The sequence below is a fragment of the Psammomys obesus genome, unplaced genomic scaffold (genome assembly GCF_907164565.1).
Source record: "Psammomys obesus unplaced genomic scaffold, mPsaObe1.curated_primary_1811, whole genome shotgun sequence".
Lineage (NCBI taxonomy): Eukaryota > Metazoa > Chordata > Mammalia > Rodentia > Muridae > Psammomys > Psammomys obesus.
This window is the reverse complement of record NW_026596131.1, coordinates 12,804,481-12,818,278: the sequence shown is the minus strand read 5'-3', so window position 1 is coordinate 12,818,278 and position 13,798 is coordinate 12,804,481. Positions and strand designations below refer to the sequence as shown.

General features: G+C 42.7%; 1 protein-coding gene across 4 annotated transcripts in view; it reads right to left on the bottom strand.

The window, feature by feature from the left end:
* Tnrc6c (trinucleotide repeat containing adaptor 6C) overlaps positions 1–13,798 on the bottom strand; it is a 114,397-nt gene that overhangs the window by 70,479 nt on the left and 30,120 nt on the right. For all 4 annotated transcript variants that reach the window (XM_055592378.1, XM_055592380.1, XM_055592381.1 and 1 more), the window contains exons 2-3: positions 4,313–4,412; positions 3,094–3,115 (exon numbers count right to left, since the gene is read on the bottom strand). In XM_055592378.1, coding sequence (XP_055448353.1) covers positions 3,094–3,115; positions 4,313–4,412 — 122 coding nt within the window. The remainder of the gene's footprint in view (positions 1–3,093; positions 3,116–4,312; positions 4,413–13,798) is intronic.

The window sequence follows — 13,798 nt, the reverse complement described above, 5'->3', positions numbered from 1 at the left end:
CATAGTCATCTATAGTGAGATCTGGTGCCCTATTCTGGCCTGCAGGCACCTGTGCAGGCAGAATACTGTATAAATAATAAAGTTTCAAAAATTAAACTGAAATCAATGAGTGGCACCATGTGACGGTGGTTAATTCTGCTATCTACTCCCAAATCAACCCATGAAAAAGCCCAGAAAACAATGCAGAAAATTGAGGCTCACAAAGTTCACATAATAAAACTATTATTACCATACCCAAATTAAGGGTAAGGGCCTAAATAAAGAGATTGCTGCTATTTGGACACCAGTTACTGAACAAGGCAGAAGTAACACCCAAGTTAACACTGTTTCACTACAGGATCTTATCTACTCCACCCGAGCACTTTCTCTGTCATGAGGTCACTCAGGGCCTCACTAGGGCAGGAGGCTTGGGTATTTAGCGGCCCTTCTTTAGTCACTAATGCAAAAATAATGTGCAGGAGAATTTAACAGGATGATTCTGTATGTGAACAGGCTGCCAGGAAGGCTTTTAAATGGCTTAATGCTTAGGCATGAGGGGAGTATAAATTGTGGAAAGCAGTGGATTATGCGTACTTACATGAATACATAATGAGATGTAAAGGAAAGCTAATAAATATTAACCGGAAATTAGCTTAGGATGGAGAAGTTTCTCTTAGGATTGTTTGTTCATGTGCTTGTGTGTGTGTGTACACGTGTGTGCATGCGAGTGCAGAGAGGCTAGAAATAACACTGGGTGTCTTCTATCGTTCTCTACCTAACTTTTTGAGAAAAGCTCTCTTGATGAACTTAGAGCTCAGCAATTGGCAGAACTAGACCAGAAAGTGCCAGGAACCTTTCTGCCTCCATATCCCCAGAGAGGGATATGCCACCTCACCCAGCACTATGCAATCCCAGCACTTGGGAGGCAGCGGAAGAAGAATCACTGTGAGTTCGAGGCCAGCCTGGTCTACAAAGTGAGTCCAGGAGAGCCAATGCTACACAGAGAAACCCTTTCTTGAAAAGCCAAAAAAAAAAAAAGGGGGGGGGAGGAAGCAGGTCTCCTTCTGGTACAACTTCAAGGCATGGCGTCAGAAAAAGGTGTTCCACAACTCATCTACTTGGCCTGATCTTTAAAACAAGAATGAGACTTCCACAAAGAAATCACAGGTCAGGACTTGAAAAAAACGGCCAGGTGCTGGAGAGATGGTTAAAGGGCACTGGATGCTTTTAGCAGAGGACCAGGTTCTGATTCCCAGTATGCACACGGCAGCTCACAACTATCTATAACTCTTGTTCCAGGGGATTGCACATGGTCTTTTCCAGCCTTTGCAGACATACATATATGCACAATGCCCAAACACATAAAATAAAAGTAAATACATTTTTTTTTTAAAGAAAAGCTAGCTAATGTTGATCTCTATTTTAGTTATAATTTTGCAAAGCAGACTTTCTAGAAAGCACACTTTCAAATTAGAAGGGAGAGAGAAGTGGCCTGACAGAGGCGGCGGGGCTCCTAAGACCCACCCCTGCTGGAGGGCTGCTGCTCTCTGAAGGCCTTCCTGACATGCACTGTTCTGAAGCCCACTGGCCTCAGATAGGAGGTGGGCAAGGGTCTGCTGTGTGATGTCCCACAGACTTTCCTTGCTTGATAGCTAACTCTGTAGCTTCAGATTACTGGTCCTGGCAATAACAACAGCAACAAGGAGAATCATCAATGCCAGGGCCTAGAACAGGGCGAGCACAAAGGCAGTAGCTAAGTGAAAGTTCTGGGGAAAAGGTAGGGAAGAGGCAGATGCATCCCCTGCACCATACTGCCAGGCCATGACAGGGAAGCAACAGACAACTAGCAGGTTATAAACACATCTCATCACTGAATCAGGCTGTGTCTTAACGCCAGCACCTATGAGTGTGTGCTTGTTCTTAATCATCAGCAAGTCCCTATTGTGTCAGGTATGAAGTGGCAGACTTGGGGTTCTCTGAGCTCATTTTGAACCTGCACCTGCAGCACACCTAGCATGCCTGAGGCACACTGACAGCTACCTGTGTTTCTACTATTAAGACAACAGGCAAGGAAGCTCTGGAAAGAAGCCTCTCACACGGCAGTAACAAAGAAGCAGACTCTGTTGCAAGGAAATACCTAGCAGTAAAAAAAATTTCAAGCTTTAAAAACATGTACTCTTAGCTGGGCAAGATGACACAGGCCTGTAATCCCAGCACTCAGGGAGGCAGAAGCAGGCGGACCTCTGTGAGTTTGAGGCCAGCCTGGTCTACAAAGTGAGTCTAGGGCTAGTGTAGCCAGGGCTACACAGAGAAACCCTGTCTTGAAAAACAAAACAAAACAAAACAAAAAAAAAGTTTTGAGTCTTTTTATTTCTGAATTCAATCCTTATTGAAAATTGAAAATCCTTATTGAAAACAGGAAATTGAAAAATTTGTTTAAAACACAGGTAACATTTTCTAGGCAGTTTTATATTAACATAATGACAATGAAATGAACAATAAATATATACACCAGTCATAAATGAAGAGCTTCACAATGTATAATAAAAGTAAAAAACATAAACAAAATCAAACAAACAAACAAACAAACAAAAGAATCTAGTTGCCAGGCAGTGATAGGCAGGTCTTTAATCCTAGTACTCAGGAGAGGAGGCAAAGGCAGTTAGGTCTCTGTGAGTTCAAGGCCAGCCTGGTCTACAAAGTGAGTTCCAGGACAGCCAGGGCTGTTATGCAGAGAAATCCTGTTTCGAAAAATCAAAAAGTAGAGTAAAAAACAAAGATCCTTTGTTTTTTAATCATCAATTATCAGTTAAAGTAAGCTTCAAGGGCTGGAGAGATGGCTCAGCGGTTAACAGCACTTGATGCTCTTGCAGGGGACCTGGGTTCCACTGTGAGTCAGTCAGATGATGGCTCCCAACCATCTTAATTCCATTTCTGGGGACCCAAGGCCCTCTTCTGACCTTTGTGGACACTGCATGGACTTGGTGCACAAACACACATGTAGGTAAAACACCCATTAACGTAAATTTTACAAGTCACCTCACCGCAATGTTTGATACTGCTATAAAACGTATGCCCCTTACAAAACACATTATTACAAACAAATAAACTCACCTTTGGTTTTTTGATCAGCAGCCTGAAAAAAAAAAAATCAGAAACTCTTTAGAAACAGTTGTGTGGAATGCACACATTAATAAACATTAACGAGTTTATAAGCAGACTTTTAATTATTTTAGGTTTTTTTTTTTTTTTTTTAAGTTTCTCTGAGACAGGGGGCCCTGACTATCCTGGAACTCATTGCACAGATCAGGCTGGCCTCAAATACAGAGATCTGCCTGCCTCGGCCTCTTGAGTGTTGGGACTAAAACTTTTAATTCTTGAAAATTTAAAAGAAAGCCTTTATTCAGCTAATTTACTAGTGAGAAAAATCATGCTGTGACTACATATCAGTGTTAAGTTTTTATGGCCAAAAAAAAAGTTTTAATGGAAGCCACCTGAACTCTCTATCTGCAGTAGGCTAGAAGGGATTGTTCAAACCACCAGGCACATTACATAGATGAAAACAAAGATAGATATATAATTGGTTATTTTACATGCAACAAAATGGAAATATAACTGTAAGGTTTAAAGACCGTTTTTAGTTATGTGTATGTGTGCACCTCTGTGTGCGTGACTGTGCAGGTAAATGCAGGTTCCCAAAGGATCCAGAAGAGGGTGTCGGATATCCTGGAGCTGGAGTTATAGGTGGCTGCAGACCTTTTGATGAAAGTGTGGGGATTGAACTTGGGTCCTCTGGAAAAGCGGCAAATATTCTTAACTCTCGAGTCATCTCTCCAGACTGGTTTATAGAACTTCTTGTTTTTCAAGAAAGGGTTTCTCTGTCCTCGAACTCAATTTGTAGTCTAGGCTGGCCTCAAACTCACAGAGATTCCCCTGCCTCTGTCTCCTGAGCGCTGAGATTAAAGGTGTGCACCATCACACCAAGAGTTATTTCTAGCTTTTCTAATGCTGTCAGTTTCATGGTCCTTCCTGATGCCTTAGATGGGTCTGCTCTGAGCTAGGCACAGTCCACTCTCAGAAGGAGGCATGAACATGCACTATACATTAACTATACAGCCCCTGGAAACATGGCTTCAGTATGTCTGGCTCTTTAGAAAAGACATTTTGCAGCTGGCATCCTATACTCATTTCACTAGCCAAGTATCTATTATTTACTGATAACACACTTTAGTGTATTGATTTAAAACAACAACAGAACCAAGCTTGGCCATGAGATAGCTATGTTAATGCAGAGATGACATACAACGGCACAAAAGAAGGAACTCTAGCAAACCTTTTTCTGAGCACCTTCCTTCTTTTTCTTGTCTTCCTGCTTTTTCTTTTTCTTTTCTTCCATCAAACGTTCCTCTTCTTGTGTTTCCTGTTCCTTTACCCTATAAAATATTTAAAAAGCAGTATTAGTATGATGACCACTTTAAAGCCAACTAAGAAATGAAAAAACAACCAGGCCTGGTGGCACAGGACTATAATCCTAACTATCTGGGAGACTGAGGAAGGAGAATCACAACTGTTGATTCTGACTGGCATGGGTTTTGCTTGGGTCCTCCAAAAACAAAGGGAGCTCGAAGTGCTTCCTGCTGCTCACTCAGCCAATCTGTGCACTGCTCCGTGCGTGCACCAGCCTTCCAGTGGGGGCTCCCTGTTAAGACAGGGCTTCACATACTGGTCACTGGTGGTGCACACCTTTGATCCCAGCACTCGGGGGGCAGAGGGCAGGGGGATCTCTGTGAGTTTGAGGCCATCCTAAACTACAAATTGAGTTCTGGGATAGCCAAGGCTACACAGAGAAACCCTGTCTTGAAAAACAAAAAGTTCTATAAACCAGTCTGGAGAGATGGCAGAGGGCAGGTAGACTGCAGTGAATTCGAGCAAGTTCCAGGACAGTCAAGGCTACACAAGGGAGACTCTGTCTCAAAAAAGACAGGGCTTCACCAGCTTAAGGCCCAAACTACTTTCTATAGTTGATTCTTTTTGTTTGTTTGTTTGTTGAGACAAGGTCTCAGTATGTGGCCCTGGGCGGCCTGGAATTCATTATATAGACAAGACAGGCCTCAAACTCTGAGATCCCTGCCTGCCCCTGGCTCCTGAGTGCTAGCACTAAAGTCAATCCTTTTATCACGGCTTATTCCTTGAATGAAATACAGCCATTTTTAACATTGTAAGGTTTCTATATCCCTAATGGATCTAACACAGGGTGACAAGTATATTCCACAGATGAACTGGAGGAATAATGTACCCAAAAGCCTCAGCCAAGCATTGTTTACCCATGCAGAGATGCTGCTTTGTGTTTAATAATTTTGTATTTTATATGCAACTATACATGTAAGAAATATCAATGACAAAATACTATCATAATAAAACCAACTTAAATTGATAAGATGGGGTATCTGTGAATATTCCTCCCATAAAACAGTGATTCCTCAGTCTTTGGTTTCAGATCAGAATTAACTTGGAAAGCTTAAGAACTTCCAAGACCAAGGTTGCTGCAACCCATCTGGATAAAATCTTTGTGACAGGACTCTGGCATCAGCAGTAAGTATTTAAAGCTTCCGGAGGACTCCAGAATCTGTCCATATTATGAACTCTGAGAAATGACTATTTATGATCTTAGAGATACTCTGCAGGAACGTTTTCATGGTAAAAGATATATTCCGCGCCATTTGCATGCACAGCATTCTAGGTATAGGCAGTCTTCAGTGTGACCAAGTATGCTACCACCATGCAGCTTCAGCTATATCTAAGTAGAAAACAAAACAAAACAAGCCCACAGTGGCTGCCTGCTGCTACAGTCAGGTTTTCTTAATTTATAGCACACTGAGACCCTTAAATTATCTTCAGAGAGGAAATGTAATAAAGCAGGTAGGTAGGGGCTCTGCATTACAGAGGTATTCAACAGAAGGAGGAATAAAATGATTTCTGCATCATTCTATTCATCTGCAAATTAAAGTAACAAAGGCCAGCTACTCTTCAGCCCAGGTAAGTGCTTTCTTTTCCAACTGCTCATGTTTACATGACAAAGAGCACCAGCAGCAATCACTTCTACCTCCAACTCCTACTGTTCAGCTGTTACTTTTCATTATTAATTTAAAAAGCCAACATCTAATCACACTTTTATTTTATAGCATAAGGCATGCCCATGGGAAAACTCATAAAGATGGAAAGAAAGCTTCCTTTTCCTGTGTCATCTTAGAAGCAATGTAAGCTGGAAGTTTCTTGGGTATCCTTATGAATACTCTTCATGGGACTGGGGTTCAGTGGCAAAGCACTTGAGCCAGCACATATATAACACTCGGTTCAACCCCTGGGTCACCATCCTCCACAAAAGCAGCAGCTGCAGCTCTAGCTGGTGACATGGTGGTGTGCACCTGCAAATCCCAGAAAGCAGGAGTGTCTTGAAACTGAGGCCAGCCTCAAAAAACAAAACAAAAAAACAACAAAACTGAACCATATCATGTGCATACAAAAGCTAGTGGAGGTCAGAAGACTGTCTGATCTCCAGAAACTGGAGTTTCACATGGTTGTGACCTACAATGCGGGTGCTGGGCTGAACCCAGCAAGACCAAGCACACTTGACTGCTGAGCTCTATATTGAACACCTGATGCTGTCATTTTGATTTGATTCAGACTGATAGAGTAGGAAGAGGACACAGATTGAGCACAAGGAACTGCTGACATCCTTACCCATCCTGCACTGTTCATTCAAATGTTTTAATTCAGTTATCCCATGATTTGCCTTCAGGCAACTGCTTGCTCATTTTGTTGAAAATAAAAGTATCTCTTTTAAGAAGTCAGGCATGGTGGGCCAGCCCTTTAATCCCAGCACTTGGGAGGCAGGAGCAGGTCTTTAGTTCTCTGTGAGTTCCAGAACAGCCAGAACTACACAGTGAGACCCTATTTGGGTAGAAGTGGGGTGCAGGGAGAAAGGAGGCTGGAGCGATAGCTCAGCAATTAAGAGCACTGGCTGTACTTGTAATGACCCAGGTTTGATTCCTAGCATCCAGCACTACATAATTGTTTTATAACTCCAGTCCTAGGGAATCTGATACCTTCTTCCGGCCTCTGTGGTCACTGTATGCACATAGACATACATAAAACCAAAAACCTATACAAACAAAATAAAAATAAAGGTAAAAGAGAATAAAAATAAAGGTAAAAAGAACAAAGAAACAGGGTTGCAGATTTTCTAGAAACTGTGCAATCTCCCCTTTTTGTTAGACTGGTGGCATGGCAGGGTCTAACATATCAGACTGGGAACATATCAGGTTGGGAATTAATTTGAAGGCCTCATACTGCTGCATCTCAATACACAGTCCTTGTCAGAAGGACTATGCCACTGAGTATTAAATCATCTTCAGGTCACATGCTGCTGAAGATGTTTTAAGGCAGAGACATTTGTGTCCTGTGCACCTGAGTTGTGAAACTTCATGAAATGGACCTCAGTGGTTTTTGTGCCACTATTCATGCTCAGCATTTGGTATATGTATTTTTTCAAACCAGTAAATTTAATCTTATCTCTTTATTTTGTGTGTGTGTGTGCATGTATGTGCACACTCTCAAGCGAATGTGTGTGTGTGTTTGGCTTTCTTAGGTCCTCCAACCCTATGGACACTTAATAACTGAGGTAACTTTCCTCTCGACTGCTTTTCTATAGCACTTTGTTAATGTACAGATGGAAAGCCTCTCATGGCTGGCTGTTTCCTACAGAATCATCCTGTCTTGTCTTCCCTTGGAGTCTCTAATCTGAGGAGCTTTGTGTGCATGGCAACATTTATTTCACTGTGGATTCTTATCTTAGATCAGCCAAGGAACTGTCTGCTGTGCTAGACAGAGCAGCCTCAAAAGCCAATCCCATTGTTTTCCCCTGGTTACCATGCACTTGATCTAGCATTAGGTACTAGATTTAGCCTCCCAGAACTGCCTCACTGTTGGAGTTGTCCTGGACTATCCTTGATCCGGACCATAACTTCCTACCCTTATTCTTATTTCTACTGTACCTGTTCTTGACTCTCATTGAAACTTCTATTTCCCGACTCTTCCATGTCCTTCCAAGCTGTTGTCATTACTTGCCTTCCTAAAGACATTAAAATCTCAGGACAATCTTGTATGTTCCCTAATCTGGTCTCACAAAAAAGAAAGGAGTGATGAAAAACACGCTACTTGTTGTGGGAGGCAACACACTAAGGAATAAGGGACAAATTAATTTAACATACATTTGTGGCCAATAGCTTTGCATGTGCTCTGGAACTCCAGCCACAAACAAGGCAATGCACACACTCAAGGACACACACATTTAAATGACTCTAGCAAGTCACTGTCATCAACACAGCTCTCAGCCAGATAGTGAGGGTAGCAAAGAAAGTACCTGCAAGGCCTAGGGTGCAGGCCTTCAGGACAGCCAAGGGAACAGTATGTTCCTGGCTTTAAAATAGCTTCCTCTGTCTTCTGGGCTGTTGGTGGCATACTCCTCTCCTGTCTCTCTGGCCCCAAGAAAAATCTAGAACCATTTAAAGCTTTTGTGTCCCCCAACCCCTTTTTGGTATCTAATGTCAGCTAATGCTTACAAAGGAATAATCTTCTATGAGTACAGTCTTCTCTGCTATAATTAGTAAGCAATACTCAGTAAGTTGCTATCTCTTTTGGGTCTAGCTTGAACGTGGAAAGATCTCTGGACCACGGGACGGTTTTGTAAAGGCGGCATGCCCTGATTAAACGAGGAGCGGAACTGTTTTGATTTTTAGCACGTGGCTCCTATCTTTGTAGGTGCACATGCAGCATGTGTGTGATGTTTCGGGAGGCTGAGAAGAAGCCGTTCTCACTCTCTCTCCATTTTCTATTTTGAAGCAGGGTGTCTGGCTGAACCTGGAGCTCAAAATTTTGGCTAGTCTGGCTATCCAGCTTGCTCTTGCTCCAGAAAATTTCTGTTACCACTTCTGTACTAGAATTACAGGCCCTTCCTCCGGAGCCGTCTCCAGTCCTAGAATGTCATTTATTTATTTAAAAATTCACTTAATAGATAGGGACTCAGTATGTAACTGGTTGGGAACTTGCTTTGGAGACCAGGCTATCCTTGAACTCAGACATGAGAGGTAGTCTGCTTCCACCTCCCTAGTGCTAGGACTAAAGGCATGAACCACCATGCCTAGCTTGTTTTTTGGAGGTAGAGGTACAATCTTTATTTCTGATTTCCTTGATCTTGACCTTAACTCACCCCTTTTATTCTGTCCATATCTCTCATGCTCTTGTGTATTTCCCTCACCTCCAGACAGCCCAACAACCAAGTCTCTATCCACCTACGTTTTCACAAAGGATTTTATTTGTTGTTTTGTAAAACTGGGACCCTACTACACACTCCATTTTGCATCTTGCTTTTCTTGTGTATGCCTATGGTGAAGGAATCCCCGGCCCCTAGCTGACAAACCCATTCTTTTTACCCTTTTTATTCTTTTATGCTTAAGACACTGGTGTGATTTATGCGTAGTCAGTCACTCCTCTGTTCATACATGCTCACTCCATTTTCAGCTTACCAGGACTACAAAGAAACTCCTGCTCCTCTGTCCAGCTTCTGTTAAAGAAAGCTGCACTGACAGTGCAGCTTCTGGTTCTGCAGGAGTGGGAACTAAGTAAGCAGGAAATGAGATATGGGGCTCTAAGGTCACGGCCAGGCTGGACTTGACGCACCATGACACATATGGGTGGTGAGGGCAAGGGATGGCAGTGGGGATGGAGAGGAGTTGGGCAAGTTATAGTTTTTCAATACATTCATTTTTGTTGTTGTTGTTGTTGTTTTGTTTTTATTCTCAAATAGTCTAACAGTCCTGGGATTGGAGGGTGGAGAAGGCCAGTACTCACATTCTGGAAGCAACAGCCAGAAGGGAGGGAAGAAAGAGCTTCTACATAAGGCCTGTGGGCCAGTCAGTATTCTAAAAACACTTTTCCCCAGAGAGACAATCTCTCTTTTTTTTTTTTTTTAAAGATTTATTTGTATGTTTATTATGTATACTGTGTTCTGCCTCCATGTATACCTGCAGGCCAAAAAAGGGCACCAGATCTCATTAAGATGGTTATGAGCCACCATGTGGTTGCTGGGAATTGAAGTCATGACCTTAGAAGAGCAGCAAGTGCTTTTAACCTCTGAGCCATCTCCCCAGCCTGAGAGACAATGTCTAAAAAGACAGAAAAAATTATGTGGCAGACTGGGAACCCAGTTATTTAATGCAAAACCAATCTAGATAGGAAATGCTCCCAATTTCTTGACTTTTTGTTAGTTGGTTATTCCCTGTATTTATAAAGTAGGAGTCAATACAATGCCTCTGGAGGTTAGTCATCTGAAATCAAAACTGTTTCTCATCCTGAGTTTCATTTGCAAGACACACAAGAACCCATATTCTGGCTTAACCTGGCTATACTCCAAGCATCAAAACATTATCTAGCTCATTCTGTAAGACACAAGGTGCAGGTTGCGGCCATCATTTAAAAAATCTGGTTAATTCAGAAAGAATTTCCTTGCAGTGTTTAGGTTAGTTAGGAAGGGCGGGTAAACATTATCAAACAAACTAAAAAGAGAAGCGGAGAGGAAATGGTATCTTGTTTAGTCATCACAAATGTTTAAAGCTCTCCCTTTATTCACCTGGTTACCTGCTGTGCTGGGGAAGTATGTGTTGGACTCTGAGGGCTGTATGAGAGGATGGGTCAAAACAGTCAAAGATCTCAAGGGGAGGAAATCTGATGGGAAAGGGTATCACGGCCTGACTAACATTTAGTGCCTGACAGATATTGGAAGTCATGGACTAGAGCAGTCCTGGGAGTGCTTGGAACACTCGGGTCATTTGGTTAGGGTGGGGACCCACGCACTACATGATTCTGAGAAACAAGACTAGAAGGCAAGAAGAAGCATCTCCTCTGAGGATCGAAGGGTAACAAGATAGACAGGCTTCTCTTGAGTATAAGAGAGACAACCTGTGACTTGCTTCTAACCATTAGAATACGACAAAGATCAATGTCACTTCCCTCACTATGTGACAGAAACTTTGTTCAAGCAGAATGACTTTAAAGTCTTCCTCTTGATTAGGGGCTTTGAAGACACAACTTACTGTAAATCTTATTACCGCAAAGAACTAAATTTGGCCCATGGAAGACTGAGGACTTACCCTTCCCCACAAGAGTCTTCAGGGAAAGCTCTGCCTTGACTTAGGCCCCTAACTCTCAGAAGGTGTGAAACACTGAAAGGGTAGGTATTGCTGTAAGCCACCAAGTTCACAAACTTGTTACTCATCTTAAAAAATAAAGTGAGTTAGGACTTCCGAGGCTGACCAAAAAGAGAGAGGGAGAGAGCCCAGACTCTCTTTCTTGCTGACTTACAATGACAGCACACAAAGTATAATAAAATAAAAAATAAATGCAAATACTGTGGAGTAAGCACACCATGTGCACTCTCCATAGAGCGGCTGAAATTTAAGAAACTCAACCTGTACAGAGGCTTTCTCATTTCTTTCTTCTCTCAAGTTCTGATGAGGGTTTAGGTTGCTCTCAGAGCTGGGCTATGGTAGGGGTGGCACCAGTCAGCTAAAATGGCCAGAAACCTAGTTTTCTTGGTGGAAAAATAAAAGGGGCTCCTAGGAGCTTGTTAGGATGGAATGATGCCTGGGAGGAATAAGCTGGGGAGAGGGGATTCTCCCCAGTTCTGGTAGTAGCTGTCACAGCCTAGGGCTAACCTCTGGTTCCACTGTACCCAATGGACACAAACAGCACGGCAAAGCTGTGAGAGAAGAACAGTGCAAGGTCAACACCCCTCCAAGTCTCACACCCACTCCTCAGTGCCAAATAAGCCAGCCCTAAGTAGTGAGTGGAGGCCTGGAGTGCAGGCTGACCTGGAGCCTGTGCCCACAGAATGTAATGGTCTAGCGCCAACTGTGACTTTTACTTTAGAATGTGGAGAAGAGTCAGAGATCTGAACAGTGGCCTCCAGCTTTCCAAAGGAACCCCGGCTTACTTCAATTTGCTGCTAAGATGGGCTTCAGATCCAAGATTCACTTGTCAAGTTTTACTACTATGGCCCAAATAAAGCAAGGCAGATCCCAGCAGGAACCTCAGTTTATCTGACCTATGAAACAATGCCCCCTGCTGCCCACCGTAGATACACATGTGTCCCAGGATTGTTTCCTGGACACTGATTAGTCCCACATTCTCCTGTGTTGAGGTGATACTCTGTTGTGTAGCTTTTTAAACCACAGAACAACTGGTTTTCATTTTTGCTGGCTTTCCTCTGTAAATATGGTGACCACCTACACATGCCACACCCTCTCCCCCACTGGTAACTGCACCTCCATTTTCTGTACAGAGCCACTTCAATCCAAAGTCCTTGATGAGCAATAGCTTCAGCGATGCACCCTGTGTGCCTCTGTGTGTGTGTGTGTGTGTGTGTGTGTGTGTGTGTGTGTGTGTGTGCATGTGTACATATAGCTAATCACCTGGGCTATAGTGCTTGGACTCAGGGAAGACTTGATCCAATGAACATCCAGACAGGCTGGAAGCTGTGGTGGGCTTCTCTCAGCCAGAGATCCCAAAATGAAGGCAACCCTGAGGAAGAAGCCAAGAAACAGAAAGCTGACCTCTGCCTGAAGTGGGGCCTAAGTCCAGAACTAACTCCTGAGCTATTGCACAAAGCCTACTCTGTAAGCTAGGGGAAGAGCTTGAGCTACACCAGACAGTTAAGATGGAAAGGCAGCAGGGAACCTATGTGCATTTCTGACTGTCCCCTGTCCAACAGGGAGAAGTGCCCAGGTTCTCTGGGTGCCTGCTGGTTTCTCCTTTGGGCAATTCTTGCAGCTACCTCTATCTAACCAAAGTTCATTTTGTTCTCCCCTAAATTACTGTTATTTTCTAGCACATGTAACTTAAGAAAATCCCAAACAAAACAAAAAACAAACAAGCAAAACCAAAAAGTGCTATCAACAGTCTATGTATTTAATTTAGGCTTGCCCAGAAACACTAAGTACTGACCAGATGCAGCATCATTAACTACAGTTTACCTTAAAATCAATCACATCCAGTAAACATTGACCACTAAAAAGTTATCTTGGTATTACTGTATTAACATGCCCAATTCTATGTGTTCATGCATGAAGGCCAGAGGTGTTTTCTTCTATCATTTTCTTTTTTTTTTTTTTTTTTTTTTTTGAGATTAGGTCTCTGAATCTGACTGGCTGGCCAGCAAGGCCCAAGGATCTACCTCTCTCCTCTCTCTCATAGGGTTACATATGCATGCCACTATGCGTAGCTTTTATGTGGGTGCTGGGAATCTGAAGTTGGGTCCTATGCTTTCATGGCAGGCACTCTACTGACAGTCATTTATTTACCCAGGCTGGTGTCATCTGTTTGGTTGTTTCTGAGATAAAGGATGTTCAGAGAGACACTTGCCTCTGCCTCCTGAGTACTGTGATTAAATGCACCACCACACCTGGCCTCTAGTCTCAAAGTTTAAAACCACAGTATAAATTTAATAGCACTCCATTTTCTTTTTTTAAGATTTATTTATTATGTATACAATGATCTATCTGCATATATACCTGCAGGCCAGAAGAGGGCACCAGATCTCATTACAGATGGTTGTGAGCCACCATGTGGTTGCTGGGACTGGAAATCATGATCTCTGGAAGAGCAGCTAGTGCTCTTAACTTCTGAGCCACCTTTCCAGCCCTCCATTTTCATATATATATATATATATATATATATATATATATATATATATATATATATATAT